The following is a 19,944-nucleotide window of genomic DNA, read 5'->3' as shown; positions in this document are numbered from 1 at the left end:
CCCTCCAGGGCTGAGTCCCTGCCCAATCCCCACCCTGTCCCCAGCCCAGAGCACCAAGAGCCACGTCCAGGAATTCCTTGGACACCTCCAGGGATGGGGACTCCAAACCTCCCTGAGCAGCCCCTGACATTTTTTGTGTATTTTGCCTTGATATGATGTCACAGCCCAGACGATGTGATGTCCACACAGGAGAGTTTTCCTGCTCTGAAATCCATTTTTCTCTCAAAATGAAGTCTAACAATTCCTTTAACCTCCATGCTTTCCAAGCTCTGACTCCTGGCAGTGCTTTTCCCACCACTGAAGTGAAGCCACTTCTGGAAAAACACATAAACAACAGGTTTAAATGCAATGCACGCCGATATATTGTGGAGATTTATTTAGGGATTGGAGGCAGCAATATGGATTTGTCCCTTTGCAAAGCTACGTGAAACAGAGCAGAGCCAAACAGCCAAACTCAAGTACAAAAGAAAAGAAAAATCAAGAAACTGCTCATGTCTCATATTAATGTTATCTATGAGTAGCTTTATCACTGATTGATCTGTCAGTGCACAGGAACAGTCCCAGTTTCCACTGATATATTAAAGGCACATTAATGCATTCGGGGAGATTCATGCCCCGTGCTGCTTTTGTGACAGGCTTTTATAGCACATAGTAGGTATTTATTAGCAAGGAAAGCACTTCATAACGCTGGGATCCAACGTCTGACACGAGAACTGCACAAAGCAACTGCTCCACAGGCAGGAAAGCAATTAGGAGTGACACTTGCACGAGTGCTGCCAGGAGATCTTCAGGGAGCTGCGTTCCACCGAGCCAGCAGGGCTCTGGGGCTGGAAGGTGGGAATGTTTTATCCAGCAGGAGCATCCTGTGCACCTCCCCAGCCAGGGATGCACCTCCTGCAGCCCCTGGGCATCCCTGGAAATCCATCCTTGGGCACAGCCCTGCTCAGCCTCTGTGGGAGTGAGGAAAACACCAGGCACTGATCTCTGCTCTGGGACAGCAGCCAGGGAAGGGCTGGAGCTGGGCCAGGGGAGGTTTGGGTTGGATTTTGGGAAAGGTTCTTCCCCCAGAGGGTGCTGGCACTGCCCAGGCTCCCCAGGGAATGGTCCCGGCCCCGAGGCTGCCAGAGCTCCAGGAGAGCTTGGACAGCGCTCCAGGGATGGAGCTGGGATTGTTTGGGGTCTGGGACTGGATGATCCCTCCCAGCTCAGGACATTCCATGATTCTATTCTGTGAGAGAGCCCCATAAAACACCAGCTCCCAGAAGTCAGGGAAATGAATGATGCACCTCAGTGACAAACCAATTCTTCTGTTTTTGAAAGGATCTTTGTCCTTGATAAATTTTAAAACAAGCCCATAAAATCCTTTAAAATAAGCTGCAAGCTAAATTAATTTCCTTTAAACCCTCTTTCCCCACTATGCTTGGCTTCACGTGTGTTTGCCTGGGAAGATTTGGCTGTAAAATTGTGTCTGCTCACCTTGCAATTCTTCTTGTCCCATAATTAACAGTTGGGCAGCACAGGCTGCTGGGCTCCCCTGGGGTTCCCTGCCCTTTCTCCTCCCTCCTGGGCACAGGACACTCACAGGGGTCCCAAGCCCCTGTTTCAGACCCAGCTACATTAAGGGACAATTCTACATTATCCTCTCATGACATAAGGAAAGCTGTTTAAGGAATTGTAGATGCCTGAAATTTGATTTCTTCCAATCCAGGACTGCTGTTTTATAGCATAATCTTTTCCATGTGCACTGTTTCAGCCTCTTGGCTCAGGAGAGCAGTGCAGGATGAGGGTTACAGCTGGTCAGTGTTTTAGGAACCCCTGGAATTCCCTGTTACACTTCAGGGCATTGGTGAGAGACCAGCAGCACCTCGTTCCCAGCCTGCAGAGGGGGATTTTGAAGCTCAGCCTTGCAGCCAGGCATAGTTCCAGCTTTGGGGAAGATTAAGTGGTAACTGCTGTCCTCCTGCACTGCAGACTAAGCCAGGGAGCTCAGCTATTGCTCTCCCATCTGTACTTAAAAACCCAACCCAGCATTTCCAGCACATTGGAGCTGTCAAAAGACTGCAGGATCACCAGCCAGGGGTCTCCAGCAGCTCTGCATTGCCTCCAAAAATCAGATTTTTTTCAGCAGTGAGCATGACTGCTAAAATCATGGGGACAAATTAAGTGGCCAAGTTAAAACTCCCTGGACTTTTGTTCAAGAGCCAGATGTGGCTTCCTGCAGAGAGGATCCTCAGCCAGACCTAAGGGGTGGTTGGTACTCATGGGATGATGGGGAGGAAGGCAATACCCAGCTCCCAAATCCCTTCCAGAGCAATGCTGAAGAGGTTTTGGAAAACAGACTCAGCAGAAAATTCCTGTCTAAAACCCTGTGGGGTGATAGGAGAAGGATTTTCTTGAAAAGCAGAATGGTTTATGGCTAAAAGGACTTCACCTGATGGCTCAGGCGGTGCTAACACAAAGTCAGGCTCCTTTTAGTGGGAGGTTTGGGAATGTGGCTCTGACTCTGATGCCATTGACTGCTCAGTGTTTGATGTGGGGCTGTTTCCCGATTAACCAGCACTGTGTTTTTTCCTTTTCCCCCCTTAACTCCCTCACTGTGTCTGTCTTTGCTCCTTCCTGCACTAAAAGTGGCTGTTCCTCTGTCTCCAAGCTCCTCCTGCTCTTCTGCAGCAGACCAGCTCCTGTCTAGCCATGACCATGCTCTGTAAGTCCCTTCTTTTATTACTGCAGCTCTGTCTGTTCACTGTTTATTGCAACCCACTTGAAACCCTCCCTTATTTCTGGCTGAACGTTTGTGGGGTGGAGGCAGCAGCCCCAGGGGAGTGGGGATGTCTGACAGGACACTGGGAGTGGGCTCCTGGATACTGTGGATAACGGGGATTTTCCCTTTGGGATGGCTGTTCTCACTCCAAGGAGCAGGGTACAGCCCTGCAGGGTCTCCTCAGAGGGCAGCACTCAGAGAAAAGTGGGATACAGAGAGTGGGTTTGGATGTCAGGAAAAATCCTTCCCTCTGGCTGCTCCTGGATCCCTGGGATTTTCCAAGGCCAGGTTGGACCTGTGTGAAATGGGTTAAACCTGACAGCTCAGAGGCTTCCCCTTCCCTCAGAGGTTCCAGCTGGGCTCCTCTCACCCTGGGAATGCTCCAGGCCAGGCCCTTCCTGACATGCAGCTCCAGAAAAGTGGAGTAAGTGTGGAATTGGCTTCTTATTTTAAATGTTTTTGGAACGAGGGCAGGGGGAAGGAGCAGGGCTCATCCCAAGACTGAGGAAATCCTGTGGTGGTCACAGTGACAGCCCCTCTGTCTGGGAACTGGGATGGACAGGATTGACAGGCTCAAGGACTGACAGGACACAGGGAACGCAGCTCTCCCTTTGGTGCCACAGCCCCACAGCATCCCCAGGTGCCCATCCCTTCACCTGCAGCCCCAAATCCTGGGCAGGCTCCCACTAAACCTGCGATTATCCAGCAGATTTGTGGCAGGCAGGGGGTTCCCTCTCCTTTTTCCCTTCAGTGCTTGTGTTTATTCCTCACTCAGCACACAGATTTCAGGGAGGCAGCAGATTTCAGCTTCACTCCAGCAGAGTTCAGAGCAGTTTCTGCTCCCTCCATCTGGAATTTTCCTCAGGCAGGTTCCCTGGGAGGGCTGGGCACACGGGGAGGCAGAGCTGTGCTCGGGCTGCAATCTGCTCCCTGCAGCCCTGCAGAGCACCCAGCCACTGATGGAGAGCTGGCACCATCCTCCAGTCCTGGAGGAAACAGAGAATCCTGTGATGATTTGGGTTGGAAGGGACCTTAGAGCTCACCTGGTCCATCCCCTGCCATGGGCACCTTCCACTCTCCCAGCTTATTCCAAGCCCTGTCCAGCCTGGCCTGGGACACCGAAGGATTCTTCACATTTTGGGATCTGAGGCTTCACTGAGCACTCCAAGGTCTCAGTTCCAGCTGTGTTCCTCCAGCCCTTTGTGCCTGTGAAATGTCCTCATGTGAGTGTTTCTGTCTGCTCTCATCCCTCTGCAAACATCCCCGTGTCCATCCCTTCTTTGTGATCCATCTTGGCTGCAGTTTTCCCAAAAAAGCTGCACTGGAGAGAGGCTGCAGGTGTCATCAGCTGGGTGTGCTGATCTCTGCCTCTGCTGGAACAATCCAAGCCCAGCTGCTGCCAAACCCTGTGACCCTTGGACATAACACCTCTCCCCTCCTTCTGCTGGGCACAGAGAGGGAAATCTTGATTTTTTTCCATCGTATCTATGCAAAATAGTTACAAAACCTTACCCATCTGGTCTGGTAGGATTTTACACTTCCCTGGTCAAAGTGATAAATACCTCCCTCAAGGTCAGGACAGCAGCAAAAGCAGCTCAGATTCAGAAAGCAACAAGGAGCAAGGACAAAAAAATCAAAATGCACTGGAAAAAGCTGCCCTGGGCAGCCCCTTCCATGCTCTGGGCCAATTTTCCATGGTCTAGAGACAGAACTGGGGCGATAAAACTGCTTTTTGTTCTCCTGCTTCTCTCTTTGTCCTTGTTTATGTCCCCCAGTTGATTTTGGCACAGTTGTTATTGATTAAATCCTCAGTGAGGCTGCAGAAAAGTTATTGGAGATCGTGCTGGGGTTTTTTTTGTGGCTTAGAAGCACTGAGGGAGAAGTTGTCAGTGCCTGTTGTAGGAACAGAGCTGATTGAAACACCTCAGGCATCAGAAAAAGTGTTTTCAACTTGTAACTCAAACCTTTCCCCACAATCATCCGTGGAGGCTGCAGGATGTGCCTGGAAGGAGAAGGAAAATCTCCTTTTTTTTCTCTTTTTTCCTACATGAACAACTCCTTGCTGTGGTAAGGAAGATCCCTGGTGGGAGTTATGGCTGTAGTGGCACAAGAGATGTCTTGGAAAGAGGTTTCAGCAGCAGAACCCAGGGGCTGCCCAGTTTTCCAAAGCATAAATCCTTCAGTTTTGAGGAATGCTGTCAAGGAACCCATGGAAACAGGCAGCTTGGAGCAGGCTTCCAGCTGGAAAGGCAGTAAGAATGATCAGTGCTTCGTTAGCAGCACGACTCCAGGATTAATTGCCAAGCGGATTTGTGTCAGTTTGCTCGGCAGGTGCGGCGTGTGCCCTGGGAATTCCACGTGCTTTTCCCGGAATGGAATGAACTCCAGGGCTGTGCAGCTCTTCTGGCTTGGATCCAAAGGGAAGGAGAGGAAACCTGCCATGGGGGGAATCAGGAAAGAGAGGGAGGCTTTCCCTTTTTCCCAGCTAAACCCCGGGGTAAAAGAGCAAACAGGCACACGTGTGTGTGTGTGTTCTGTATTCCAAGGGCACGTTCCAGCAGCCAGCACCTCCGAAGGCTTCTCCAGACACCCTCACTGGGACCTTTTCCTTAAGATTTCAGGGATTTCTGAGCCAAAGCTGCTCCTCCACCCTCATTCCCTCCCCAGGAGCACGAGGAGGAGCGGGGAGGGGACGGAGCCGTCACCGTGGTGCAGATGGCAGCGCCATTTCCAGAGCTATAAACACTCTCACTGTCATAGCTCTTGGCATGGTACTGCCATAAGCACTGGACTGCCAGCAGCTGGCCTTGGGAGGGCCTGGCCCACCTGGAATTGCCTCCTGGGATTTCCCTCCGTTGGGATGCAGCCGGTTCCCGAAGGACGGATGAAAGTTGGCTCTCAGCACTGGAGTCCCCAACAATCACCAGGCTCTCCTAAGCCACAGACCCCTGCAGGGATTGCTGAGGCAGCCAGACCTCCCTGCTCGGGCCAAGAGGAAGCAGAAGGTTCATGGAAATGTTGGGAGCAAAGCAGTCAGGCTCTGCTTGTCTGTCTTTGGGAATTACTGGGGTTTTGCAGTGAGTTTGGCTGGGTGAGCAGGAGCAATGTGCCCACCCTAAGCATCCCATTCCCGGGGTTGTGGAGCTCCTGTGCTGCCCTGCAGCTGTATTCCCGAAGGAATCACAGCTAGAGAGAAGATTCCTGGTGGCAAAATCACCATGAGTGGAGCTGTCAAGCAGAACAGGAGCTTCAGGAGCCCTGGGAGCTGCGGGGTCACAGCGCAGTCCCTGCCTCTGCTCCCCTTTGTCCTTGCTCCAAGAGTTTTCCTGCAATGTTCCTTTTTGGCAGAGAAGAGGAGCCCCAGCAGCTGCAGGCTCTGCTGGCAGAGAGATCAGAGTGGATGTGCCAAGGCCCCAGGCAGGTGTGGGGAAGGGAATGCCCTATTCCCACAAAACCCTGGCAAACAGGGAGATAATTCCCTGCTGGAATTCCCTGCTGGAATTCCCATCCATGGGCAGCTGATCCCTTTTGGGGCTGGCTCAGACTGTGGGGATGCACAGGGGTGAAGCTTTTGGAACAAGAACAAGCTGTAAACTCCTGACAAATCCCAGATCTCTCTGTGTCCCACGAGTCTGATTCCTGCTCCAGCAGATCCCACAGGGATCTGAGAGCCCCAGCAAGGGGAAATGTGTTTCTGGCTCAAGGTGTGCAATAGCAGGGGTAGATTCTGGTCACTGAAATGTCCAGGCATTTGTGACAAACCCACAGTTTACCTGGCCAACCCTCTGGAGACATTCTAAGAACTAATTAAATCTTTCATCTTCTGGATTAAACTCTTGTGCAAAACATCCCATCAAACAGAGACCATTACATGGTGTGTTAGTGTAATCAAATAAAGAGAGAACTGAGCTCCAGAGATGCCCACAACACTTAATTAAGATTAATTAAGCAACATGAATTACAGCTGGAGAGGATGAAAGGGAGCAATTCAGAACTGGCTCAGCAAAGGGGTGGGATGCTGGGTTCATCAATTGTTTTTCAGAGCAGCTTCCCCAGCCAAGTTTATTTAAAGGGGTTGGGTTTGGCCCCTGGAGCAGCTCCACTCTCCTGGGATCCCTGTGCAGCTGGGATTGCTGGGTAGCACAGATAAAACTCTGTCAAAATAAACAAGTTTTCCTTCACTTCCTCTCTGAGGCAGCAGCGTCATCTTCGTTCCTTAGAATCAGAGAATCCCAGAATGGTTTGGGTTGAAAGGGACCTTAAACCTCATCCCAAATCACCTCCCACTGTCCCAGGCTGCTCCCACCCCTGTCCAGCCTGGCCTTGGACATTCCCAGGGATCCAGGGGCAGCCACAGCTGCTCTGTGCCAGGGAGGAATTCCTCCCCAATATCCAACCCCAACCCCCTCTCAGTTTGAAGCCATTTCCTAAATTATTGGGCAAAGCCCTTCTTTGGCTGCCTCAACATAAGACGAAGAATTGCACCACAAAATTTGGTTTATTTTATTGAGACCAGTGATTGCTGTGGGAGAGCCCAAACTCCAGTCAGTTACATTGGGAACTTGAGGGGTGAAAAGCAATTTTCTGTTCCATTTGCCACATGTATCACTGCTTTGCAGTGCTTTTTTCCTCAGGAAGGAAGAAACATAAATCTGAGCAGATTTTATTTACCAAAGCAGGGACTAGGGCAGAGATTTATGGGCTGTGTCATCTCCTCTGGAGCAGAAAATAGACAGGCCCAGGGGTAACCAAGGGATGGCACAACCTTCAGGAGTGTGAACTTACTTCTTTGCTCTGCACAGCAAATTTGATGGCAGTGTGTAAAGTAATGGACAGGTAGGGTCTCACAGGTGGCCCTGAAGGACACTCAGATCTGCAGAAAGACCAGATTTTTGTGCTCTTGAAAGCACAAAACAACAGAAATAGCCTGGTGTTAGCAGCAGGGATATGGAAATCAAGGGTTTACACACACGGGTGTTTTGATGGCCTTGCTTATCTCCTCCTGTGCTCCAAATCAATTCATTGATCAGAGGAACTCTTCACGTCCCAAGCTCTGGAGAATTTCTCTAAGGAGTGATCTCAGAAGGAGCTGCTGAGAGCTGGTTTTACTCTGAGCAAAAAAAAACAAACCCCAAACCCATCAGAGAATAAACAAATATCTGCTTGATTACAGTCCCTGGTTTTTTGGGTTCCCCTCATCCTCCCCACAAAATAAGCCTTTAATTCACATTTCTGCCTCTCCTTACCCTGGACTTCAAATGTTGAACTTGACATTTTTCTTTTGGGCACTTTGAGGAGCTCTGGGGCTCTGCAGAGGAAATCCAGCTTTTCCTCAGGACTTGGCTCCCAGAGAAGCTGAGAGGGAGCAGGGCCTGGCAGATCCTCAGCTCCTGGAGAGGCTGAGGTGGGGTCACAGCACCAGCACAGCGGGGCTGGCACACAGGGACAGAAATTGGGGGCTGAGAAGGCTCTGAGTCACAACAAAACGAGGCAGCAGCTCCTGTCCCCACTCCTGAAGAGGATCTGACCCTGCTGGGAGAGCTGTTGGCAGGGAAGGGGATGAGCAAGGGGAGCATCATCCTTCCTGAGGAACAGGGGAAGGAACACAGGCAATATGTGCTCCTTGGCTTGGAGTCTGAGCAAGCTCAAACTGCCCAGGAAAGTGAGGCAGGGAATGGATTGTGAATCCAGGGAGCACAGGGGGTCTGAAATCCCAGCCTGCACTGATCAAACCAAGGCTTCTGAGGGAGAATCTGGAGGTTTGATTCAAATTGAGCACCCACTGCCAATGTCCCCATCTGTGGTGTGACATTTAATCCTGATAAAAGGCTCACAAAAGATGAGGAGTGGGGAGCACAGCTCAGAATTAATTAATATTGTTCACAATATCGTGGATGAAGCTTTACAAATTCACACCCAGTGGGTTGTAAGGGAGAAAGTCCAAAGCCAGGAATGTGCTACTTTAATCACATCATAAAAATATTAATTGGAAAATCTGGATAAAGAAGGAAAAGGGAGAAGAAACTCATGCTGAACACAACACTGTGGAACCCGGTGTTTGCTCTCTCAGCAGGGTGCAGACCTGAGGAAAGGCAGCCAAATAAAATTAAAGTTGATAAGATTTACTAAGCTTAACCTACAACAGGTCTTAGTTGAGATATCAAACTCAAGATGCACAAAGGCATCTTTAGGCACCACAAGGATATTTATTATTAATTCTATTATTTTAATTTATTATTATAATGAATATTATTTATTATTAATTTGATTTTTTTTCCCCTTATTAAATTTAACAGGTTTTAAATTGACTCTTATTTAGCTGCCATCTTGTTATTTAATTATGTCATTACTCCATTACAAGAAAATACCATTTTCAGCCCTTAAATTAGATACCTCAAGGTAAGCACAGCTTCCCAACACCTCCTTGGGGCTGTACAGAAGTTGCCAGGACACAAAAGCGTGGATTTTGGGTGGCCAAAAAGGCAGGAAGGGCCGGATGAGGCAGAACTCTTCCCTGGAGGGTGGGAGGCAGACCCAGCTGCTGTGGGGGAGTTGGTGGCATTTGCTCCTGAGAAAGGAACCCAAGGGAGTGACAGGAACAATGTGCACATGCCAGACTTTTGTTATCAAACACGTGATGCTCCGGAGAAAATCTGCTTTTGACACCTAAAAAAACGCTCTGCTGTTCACACACAAAGGAGGGGAAGGAGGGGGGATTTTTTTGCCAGATTTCAACGAGCTGTAATTCCATTTCCCACTGGATATTTCAGTGGAGAAAAGCCACCCATTCCCAGAGGGAGAAGGCTGGTGAATATTGGGAGGGAGGTTTGCATCCCCATCCCTGGAGGTGTCCCAGGAATTGCTGGAGGTGGCACTGGGTGCTCTGGGCTGGGGACAGGGTGGGGATGGGGCACAGCTGGGGCTGGATGGGCTGGGAGGGCTTTTCCCACCTCAGATTCTGGGATTCTCCCACCGTGGCACATTTGAAACCTGCCAAACTCTGCTGAACAGCTCCAAGTTTCACTCCACAGCTTTAACAAATGTAGGGTTGTTTTTTTTTTTTTCCCAGCAGGTAAAAGATTTAATTACACCAATGGTGAGACCTCAATTTAAAAAAAAAAAAAAATAAAATCATCGTTATCTTCTATTTGAATATTATTAATTGATTCTGCTTGTATTTCATTAATTGAAACACTTAAACCCAGCAGCCCATTCTGAGCCATCCCATCTGGGGGTGGCTGTGAGCTGCTCTTAATGGGCTGCTCTTTGTTTCTGATGTGTCTGAGCACTTCCAAGTGCTCTCCTCATTATCAGATTCGGGGCTCTGGTGACTGCTGCATTAATTACGGTGCAAAAACGAACTGCAGGCCAAAATCTGGAGCTAATTAGAGCCTATAATGGAGTGCTGAGCTTAATAGTAACGAGAGAGAAATGGAAATAGGGAGTTAATGGGAGAAAAAGGGGAAAGGGCTCCTCTTCCCCACATCCCCCTGAGTGGCCGCTCTCATTTGTTTACTTGTTTACCCTGGTTTATAATTAGCAAATGCATTTCACTCACTGCAAACAAAGAGCTCCTCGTTGAGTCTGAGGTTTCTTGGTGCCCAGATTGCTGTTTCTGCTGTGGAAACATCGACTTCTGCAACATTAAAATGTCACAAGTCCACAGGAGAAGAGCTCAGCAGCTCTGGGCCATCCCCACCCTCTTGGTTGCTGTGTGGATCTGTTGATTTCCATCACCAAATCGTGTTCATAATGCCCAAATTCCAAGGTTTTTAGCTGAAGTTGAGCAAAACATCCTGCAGTGGAAAATAGGGAAAATGATAAACATTCCCCAGGTGGAGCAGCTGGAAGCAGGAGAGTGGGAAAAGGGAAAAATTATCAAATTCAGTGATTGTGGTGAGGGGGATTGGAGAAGACCATGCAGAAATTCATTAATAAAGCCTGGCAATAAAGAGGATAAAAAAGGAAGATGGAAGTGAGCACCTGCAGTCCCAGGGAAACAAAATTTGGGACTAAATCAGCAGGAGAAAACCAAAAGAAAACAAGATGCTGAAGGGTTTGGACATCTCAGTTCAAGATCCTATTTCAGGTTATTATTTGCCTGCACTTCTAAACATCCTCCTTGAAAAAGATCCACAGATCCACACACAAATAAAGGGACTGGAGGGGGCTTAGTCTTGGTTTGCCAGAAAAAAAGAGGGATGATAGAACAATGAGGGAAAAAAGGAGAGACACAAACATTGGGAGATGCTTTCTTAGCTTCCTGAGACTTGTAGAGACAAAAAGGGGAAAAAAATCTCTTATTTATCTTCTTTTTTTTATGTTTCTCTTATTCAAGGGCTTTGCTTACCTGAGAACTGCTAATTTTAAACCTGTATTTCTGCAGAAATGCTACAAAATGCACTGAAAGCTGGCTGATGTGGGCTGGAGACAGATGTTTTACAAAACCTCTGCCTGATATTTAGCAAAGAATGGCGAGAGCTGATGAGAATGATGTTCCCGAGGTCGGAACAGCATTATTTGATTTAAAGATAATTAAGAGATTCAGCTTAACTGCTCAGGAGTGGGAAAATAAACACTTGTCATGAGACAGAGAGAGATTTGTGTTTAGATTTGACTACAAAGGACTCTAAAATCAACATTGCTGTCAGAGCCATGTAAATAATTCGGCAATCCCAACGTTTTCCCAAGATCTGGCTTTTCACTGTTGGGCTCTATTGGGATAATTCAATTTATCCTTACCCTGCTCTAATGATTTGATGCTGATGGCCAAGTGCAGAACTTCAGTGCACTGATGGGAACAGGACAAATTCAGCCCAGAGGTTACAGAGTTACTGGGAACCTTTTAATTTTCAGGAGTCTGTGAACCTGGGAGTGCTGAGAGAGGGATAATTCTGCTCTCATTTCTGGAAGTTTCATCTGCAGCTGCATTAAAAGCAAATGTTTTGTGAAATTCCATTTGATTTGGCCTCTGTGCATTCATTTCTTCAGCAGAAATGGAAATGGAACAATGCATTTTGTTCATTCTGATGTTTGGTGTGGTTCAGATTGGAGGATTTTGCTCTTTCAAAGTGGAAAATCATCAGAGATTAAAATAGGGAATTCCAGAGATTCTTGAATTTTGTGTCACACTCTTCTCACTTGTCTCTGAGACTCTTCTCTGTTTCCCAGCATCTCCCAGTTTTCCAAAAATATCAGCAGTACCTTTCTGGGGGGACAATTTCAGGGGACCTTCCTGATGTCCTGGAGATCTCGCTCAGGTTTTATTCCTGCCCCGCTGGAATTCCATCTCTGGGATCTTTCCTGGTGCCACCCAGACCCATCCTGCACTTCCAGGGGTTTGTTCCTGGGGGTTTGTGGCTGCCATAAAACACAGAAATAAAAAAGGATTCTTTTTTCCTGACCCAGGAATGGAGCAGAGCAGATCCAGCACAGGCTGGGATAAATCACAAAAATCAGCTGAAGCTGCTCTCCCTTCCCCTCTCTTTTAGAGTGGTTTGTGAATTCTCTCGTTTTCTAATTCAGAATTTATAATTCTGGAACTGAGCAGATGGTGCAAGGCTGATTTCAGTGCTGTGTTCATTAAAATAACCTCTGCCAAGTGATTGTTCACCACAGCCCCCATTCCAGACCAGTTATTTGTTCTTGCTCTTGGAAGCCCCTCTGAAAGCAGCAGGGCTTTGAGGAATGGACACGATATCAGGGGTGAAGTTCCAGCAGTGGTGCTGCAAATATTCCAGAGGAAAATCACTTTGGGAGAGACAGGAAAATGCAGGGAAAGATAAATTGTGGAGCAACACAACTGTCAGTAAATCCTTCATTCAATTTGGAAGCTCAGTTCCACTTAAAATGTGGCTTCAGACAACTTTTTACCTCAAAACCTTTTCTACATTCCACTATTTTAGGTGGTTGAGGAGAAAAATGGTATAAAAAGACATTATCAGAAACGGGATTCTGCTCAAGCCAAATGCAAATCTTCCCAGTTTATCCCATTTTACATAATTACATTTGTTTTTCCTCTGGTCCCAGCAAATCTTTCTGGGTGCTCCTGCAAATAACAAAAGATTTGTGATACAATGGGAGCCATCATCACCTGCTTGCCTTTTCCTTGGATATCTATTCCAGGTGGGACGGTGGCTGGTTCCTGGGGGGAGTTTCTGGTTGTAGATGAAGGAAGAAAAGGGTTTTAAAGTGTTTCATTTGAGGTTGGGCTTCAGCAACTGGAAAAGGAGAAAATGAAGACGCAGGCAGTGAAAATTCCCAAAAATTATCAATACCACAGCAGGGAGATGAGTCCCCCAATAAAAGCAGTGTTGAACTGAACAAAACCAAAACATTGTTGGGCTTTGCTTTCCTCATAAATTGTCCAGGCTGGTGTGGGGGACAGCTCTGCAGGGAGTGCAGATGGCAACACTGCAGCATTTGGATTTGCCAAATTCCCAAATAATCTGGAGCCTGTGGAGGGCAGAACCCCAGAGTTCCTTTCCAGAGCTGATCTGGAATTCCAGAGTCCCTTGGGCTGTCCCCATCAGCACAAGCCCAGGGCCATGGGAGGGTTTGCAGCGGTCCCTGGAGGGGCAGAGCTTTCCCAATATTTGGATTTATTGTGGGGATGCAGGGGAAGCTCCCGGGGAGGTGACACCGACACCGTCCCCACTTCGGGAGGATGCAGAGGGCAGCGACATCCCCGGATTCTCTCTGAGCAAAAATCCCACGGGAGGAGCCCATCAGAGGCAGGAAAAGGCCTCTTTAATTTCATTTCATTTGCGGTAGATAATTTACTTGGTGCATTTAACCCTTTGAATGTCGGGTTTTTTTCCCCCTGCACACATATTCTCTCTCCCCAAGATGTGTTCATTTCTCTGACCGACCTGGCTGCTTTCTCCTGAAGCCTTCAGCCCACACAGGGAAGGTCCCGGTGCTGTTTCCTCCTTGCATTTTAGGATAAATCCTGGGCAGATCCATGGGGTGGGAGCTGAGGCACAGCAGCTGTGTTCCTGCAGGGAAAGCAGCTGAATTTCGGGATGAGCCTTTTCTCTGGAGCTCGCTCCCCACAGGTACCAACACCTGAGAAAAACGAAGTGTATTTTCAGAGGGAGATCAGTGAAGGCACAGCGGGGTGAGAACAAAAGCAGGGCTGGAAAATCCCCGTTTTTATCCCACACTAAATCGCTGCCCTAGAACTGGCAGGCGGCTCTGAACTTAGATTTGAAGGGAAAAGGGTGTGGAAAACCCGCATGGAACAAAAAAGCCTGGCAGCAGAGGACGCCCTTAGCAGACTCCTGGAGATGCTGGGAATGTTTTAGGAATTCTGTGCCTGAGCAAGTGTGAGCTGTCATTCCCTGTGCCAGGAATGCTCTTCCCTCCCATCCTACCAGTCCTCTTTCCCCACAGGGTAAACAGCTGGAAGTGTTGAACTCAGTGCCAGAGGCTTCAGACAGACACTTTGTGCCACAGGACATCCCGGGACACCTCAGTGACTCCTCTTTAATTAATGAACCTCAAACAGTCGGCACCGCCTGCTCTTGCTGCTCTTGCTCCACTCTGGGCCGGCCGCAGAACACGGAGGAAGGTTTGGATCCTTGGATGTTCCCTGTCCATCGTCCTGAGCTGCTGCCCGTGTGTGTCCCGGGCTGGAGCATTCCCGAGGTCTCCCGGGTGGATTGTGTCCCACGGTGTCCCTGTCTGACTCTCTCCATCCAATTCCAGCTCTGTTATCCCCTCGTGGCCGTCTCGTTGGAGTCTGTTCAGTGCGAGGTGCAAAATGTCTCTCCTTGTCTCTGACATCCAGTCTGTAACTCGCCAGGGCATGTTTTTAAATTCCTGCTCTTTATTTCAAGTGCTGGAGTTCTCCAAGGGATGTCTGAGGGCAATGTCTGCACGTTCAGTGTCCTGGCCGTGCTGGGAGCCAGCCTGGGAAATTCCTGCAGGAGCATCAGCAGCCCAGGCAGAGCAGCTCACCTCAGACCCCCGGAACCCAACGGGTTCTCCTTTCTCAGGGATTGCTTTGACTGCTCCAAGCTGAAGATTTCAGTTCCTGTCACAGAGCAAAGCAGGGATTCACACTTTTTAATGGGGGATCTGGATATTTGGAAGAATCACTCTCTTAGATATACTTTGGGGTTTGCAGGATCTCATTTTCCATAGGTTTGGCGTTTGAGCTGGTGCTGATGAAGGTTTGTGTTCCTCTCCCAGGTACAAGGTGTTACACAACGGGCACCACCAGGAACACGAGAAGCTTCCCATCCACACCGACCCTGAGTCCCAAGAGTCCTGTTTCTAGTCCTGGGCCCAGAAGAGGAAGAGCAGAGACCTTTTAGGATATCCCAAGGATTCACGGACAGCAGGACTTGAAAATCCATCCATCTGCATTGTCTTGGTGCCTCCTGCAGCAAATCCCCAGGATTGTCCAGCCGTGGGAGCTGGCTGGGAGCATGGGGAGGCTCAGACCTGCTGTCCCTGTCCCTGCAGGAGCAGCTGGAGCACGGCTGTGCCAGAGCCCTGCTCCAGCAGTGAGGGATTCCTGGCAAAGGCAGGACACAAAGCAGCTCCAAACCACCCTGTGCAGGGGCTCCTGCTGCCCCTTTCCAGCTGCCCCTGTCCAGCTGCCCCTTTCCAGCTGCCCCTTTCCAGCTGCCCCTGTCCAGCTGCCCTCAGCTCAGCCCTGTCCTGGGGTCACAAGGTGTGGCTGAAGCCCGGCAGGGTGGGACTGAGCTGCCCCATCCCCGCTGGCTCCTGCCCGGACACCGGACCCTGTCAGTGGAGCAGTGCCACATTTTCTCCAGGAGAACAAGAGGAAATGTCTGCTGCCCTTTGGTTCCAGCCCCTGGGGGTGGTTTGGTTCCAGCTGCTGCTTCACCCACCCTGCTGAGCTCTGGAAATGCTGTGGCTGTGTTTCCTGGCCGAGGAGGATTCCAGGGATGTGCAGGGAGTGGGACCAGCCACGGCCGTGCTCTGCCATTCCCAGAGGATGGGATCCCACCAGGATGGGATGTCCCCTGGAGCCCAGAGCTGTCCCCATCCCTGCCCTGAGCAAACTTGGGGCATCCTGAGGCTGCAGGAAGCTTGGCCAGGAGCCAGAGCCGCTCTGTAATGGATCACTAAGTGCCATCTTGGAAAACAAACCATCTAAACCCTTTTCTAGCTACATTTGGAAGAGAGACTTCTAATTACCTTTGCCACCTTTATTTTTCTATTTGTTGCTGGTCTCTTCCAGTTGAGGCAAGAAGTTTTCCAGACTTTTCCAGTCTCACCATTTGCAAAGATCTCAGTCCTCAGCTGCTCTCTGCATGTCGATGTTGCCACGTTCCTCGTGAGCTGCTTCTCCCTTTGCATGGAAAGGGTGGGCAAGGCTCTAAACTCCCCAAATTTGGGAAAAGGATTTTCATGCAGGATCAAGACCATGAGCCTCGACCCTTTTTAGGTGAAGATCTACCCCAGAGATGCCACCCTGAGCCTAGGAAATAAAATTGTACTTCGTCATATCGTGTAACCATGTACAGATATTTTTAATGTACAAAGAAAAGCTGACATTATTTATTATTTTTTATCAGGAACATGTGTTTTTTTTCATTAAAAGCTTCTAGCCCAAGGAGCTTAACATTCTATGTATTATTATTTAGTAATATTTCTGTTGCTATGTGACAGGTATTTACTGTAAACAGACAAATCCTGCTCGGAACAAACAAAAATATTGCTCGGTTGGAGAAATTTTGTGCATGAGAAGAACAAGTGGATTCCTGGCCATGGTGTCTGACTTCTTTAAATATTTCTTCCACAGCAAAGTCACTGCTAAAGCTTCACATCCTTCTCCTTTAGGATTCAGAAGGACACTGGGCAGAAACAGCCTCGGTTGGAAGGCTGAGGTAGAAAATTGCTGGCTGCTGGAAAGACACAACTTATTGGTGTTTGTGGTGGAAGGTGCTCCTGGTTCATCACTGGGACCTGGTTGGCAATGTCCTGTTTTTAGCAGCTTTTATTTCCAAAAAAATTCATTTAACTTCACTCTTGATACCAGAACAGTGAGTGAAAAAAAATCCATTCTTGAAAGTTTGGAAAAAATCCATCCAGGGCTGCTTGAGTGCTGTTGATCCTCCCGCTCTGTGGAAGTGCCCACAGGGGTTTTGTTGGGGTTTGGGCACACGAGGCTGCAGAACAGCTTGGCTCAGTTCCACCTCAAGTGTCAAATTTCTTAAAGAAATCCTAAAAAATAACCTTTTCTCTGTCCCCATTGAAGGGCAACAAAATCTTGGTGTGAAATTTCCTGGAGTGAGATGGAACCAGCAGCACGGGGAAGCCACAGGGAAAGGTTCTTTGGTTCTGCTTTGTCCTTCAGGCATTGTTTTCTCCTTTATTTTTATGTGTATTAGGAAAAGTTCTCTTGAATTTAAAAGAAACTCCCAGTTTCCCCAGGGACAACATTCCCAAGGCTCTGTCAGTGGGAGCAGTGGCTCACCAGCCAAAATGGTCAACAGCTCTTACAACCTCTTCCATCTGGATGAAATTCCAAACACGAAATGTCCGTGTCCTGTGTCACCTCTCATCCCTCCCTGGCTCAGCAAACCTGGCAGGAGCCACCTGGCAGCTCCTGTTAATCCAACAATAATCCCAGCAAAGCTCCTGCCAGCCCAGCAATGCCACTGGGCCATCAACAGCAGCAGAATTTCCCTGGAAAAGATGGGAAGGTCCCATCTGGATTCCCGTGGCCTCCCAGTTCAGCTTTTGCCCACCTTGGCTGGTGGTGCCAGCCCTGGCCTGTGCTCAGTGATGTGTGGTGCAGTGGCTGCTCCTAAAAATAAAAACTCTCCAGACGTGGCAGTGAACTCCAGCTTGGGCTCGTTTCTGGTGCTGTTTGCACTCAAATCCCAGTCTGGGAGCAGGTTCCACCTCCCCACGGGAGCTCCAGGAGCTGGAACACTGCCAGGAGGGGACAGCCAGGTGGGATTTGGGTTCTGCTCCCAGGGAACAGGGACAGGAGGAGAGGGAACGGCCTCAGGCTGGGCCAGGGGAGGCTCAGGGTGGACAGCAGCAGGAATTTCCCCATGGAAAGGGGGATCAGGCACTGGAACTGCCCAGGGAGTTGTGCAGAGCCACAAGGGCCCCCCTGATCTCCTTTTCTCCAGGCTGAGCCCCTTTCCAGCTCCCTCAGCTGCTCCAGCCCCTTCCCAGCTCCCTTCCCTTCCCTGGCTCCAGCCCCTCCAGGTCCCTCCTCACTGAGGACGCAGAACTGGGCACCCTCGAGGTCCCTCAGCAGAGCCAGCACAGGGGACAGGCCCTGCCCTGCTCCTGACTGTCCCCCTGCCCACAGAAATTCTGCCCTCTTCAGCTTCATCCATTCCCACTCAGCATTTATTTGCAGTCCAGGAGCCCCCACCTTGTCCTGGCCCCTTCCCTGGAGGATTCCCAGGTCCCTGTGGAGCTGCTGGTGGGATCAGAGCCATCCAAACGGATTCATGTGAGAAATGACAGCCAAGGGTCACTGGGATGTTGGGCAGTGTGAATCCCTTGCTCCAGAGACCCTTCTTTGGCCAACTCTGCTCCTCCAGGGGTGTCTGTTCCACCAAAGGACACTGGGAATGTGTCACTGAAAACCTGCACATGAGGCAGAGCTGAGGGGTGAACGATGCTCACCTTGCCTCTGACTCCAAATGGCTTTGATTTTACCTCACCTGCTCCTCCTGTCCCCTGCTGGGATCTAGAGCTCTGGGAACCATCAGCAATACTGTATCAGCTACATAAATGCTATTTTTGCATTTCCAAAACTCTCAGTTCAGGGATTACTAACAGGGATCTTCAGCCTAAAGCTCATCTCAGCCCAAGGTTGTGGCTTTCAGGGTGGAATTCACTCCCAACTGGCTCTGCTCAGCAAGAGGAGGGAGAATCAGAAGGTATTTAAGGCACTTATTTGTGTCAGCCTGACTTAATAAGGTGCACAGGACCAACCAATGGGGCCCAGATCGTGTCCATCTCATTCCCAGCACAGATGAAAAGCAGGGAGCAGCTCCAGCCAAGTGTTGGTTTGGGAGCAGGCAGCCCACACAGGCAGCCTGAGTCATTCCCACCAAACTCTGGCAATGCCGAAGCCAAGGACAGCATTTCCATCCCGTACCTGGCAGCTGGGAACCCTTCCCCAGCTTAGGATCCCCTTCTTTCTCCACATCCTGAGCCATCCCTGAACCCTGTCACCATCAACTCCTTACAGCTTCTCCTCAAACAGAAACACTTCCAAAATCCTTTCCTTTTTGCAAGCCAAGCAGTGATTTTGCCTTCCCAGATGGGAGGGAAAAGCCAACACGAGGCCGTGCCCCCTCTGCTGTGCCCACACTCACCCTGGCCTTTCTCTCATCACCTTCTCTACTATTTAGATGACCTTTCCCAGGCACCTGAGCCTCTCCCAGCTGGGATCTCTGCATCCTCTTCCAGGAGCTGTGGGAAAAGCAGTGTCAAAGTCATCTCGGACTCACTTCCCCAGTAGTGGGATCCCCACCCGCCTTTTGCAGCTGAACTGGACCTGGAAGTGCTCATTTCTCCTCAGTGACTGTGCACCTGCACAGAGGGACAGAAACCCAACCAAGATTTTGCTTACCCAGTGTTGCTGAGTCACAGCTGACCCAGGGAAGAAATTCCTGTTTGATGTTTTCCCCAAAGCCACATCTAGGAGGGAAGCAGGGCACAGAGGTGATGCAATCACGGCTTCCTTTATAATTTCCTTACTTTGCAGGTTAAATGTTTGCCAGCTTTGAACTCCAGCCAAGCTTCCCCTGGTACCCAGATGTGAATATCCCCGTTTTCAGGGGGTGTAAATGGATCCCAGTTTGTCCCCCCAGAGCTGAGAGGTGCAGCTGGAATTCCCTGTGCTGCAGGAAGAGCAGGATCACCGTCCCCTCACCTGCAGGGACAGCAGCTGCTCCTCCTGCCACGCTCCAGGCACAGAGGGAACAGAAACCTGGCACAGAAACATCTGGGAAACCCTCCCTTGCCATGGTGAGTGAATAAAAGTGCCTGAAACAGCCACGAAATGGAGAGAGAGGAGGAAGCTGAGACCCAGAAGATCAAATCCCTGGCAGATCCTCCCCCAGCCCTCAGGAGATGGATGGACACAGGGGATCCAGGCACTGGTGCAAAATGGGTGTCACATTTCAGAGGTGAAAATTACTGCAAGGATCAATTAATTCCAGAGATAC

General features: G+C 49.5%; 1 protein-coding gene and 1 long non-coding RNA gene across 4 annotated transcripts in view; one reads left to right on the top strand and one right to left on the bottom strand.

Moving 5' to 3' along the window:
- The window catches only part of HTR4 (5-hydroxytryptamine receptor 4), a 66,936-nt gene extending 49,361 nt beyond the window's left edge, over window positions 1–17,575 (top strand). Inside the window, exons 7-8 of one of the 3 annotated variants that reach the window (XR_015774015.1) lie at window positions 14,156–14,333; window positions 14,957–15,051. Coding sequence is in view for 2 of the 3 variants with exons in the window: in XM_088063622.1 (XP_087919748.1) it covers window positions 14,957–15,044 (88 nt within the window). In the remaining variant the exon portion in view is untranslated. Of the gene's footprint in view, window positions 1–14,155; window positions 14,476–14,956 lie in introns of those variants that run through there. The other 2 variants (XM_088063622.1, XM_088063623.1) reach the window with 2 other exon arrangements.
- On the bottom strand, window positions 9,146–13,733 carry LOC148182948 (uncharacterized). The gene is made up of 5 exons (XR_015774016.1): window positions 13,633–13,733; window positions 12,855–12,981; window positions 11,504–12,121; window positions 10,320–10,557; window positions 9,146–9,329 (listed from the first exon to the last, which is right to left on the bottom strand). It is a non-coding gene; the product is annotated as an uncharacterized LOC148182948 (long non-coding RNA).
- Window positions 17,576–19,944: the final 2,369 nt, after the last annotated feature.

The sequence above is a fragment of the Pseudopodoces humilis genome, chromosome 17 (genome assembly GCF_049639895.1).
Source record: "Pseudopodoces humilis isolate 2021_Gansu_Grassland_sample_001 chromosome 17, ASM4963989v1, whole genome shotgun sequence".
NCBI classification, from domain to species: Eukaryota; Metazoa; Chordata; class Aves; order Passeriformes; family Paridae; genus Pseudopodoces; species Pseudopodoces humilis.
The sequence above is the reverse complement of the archived record's forward strand: the minus strand, read 5'-3'. Positions and strand labels throughout refer to the sequence as shown.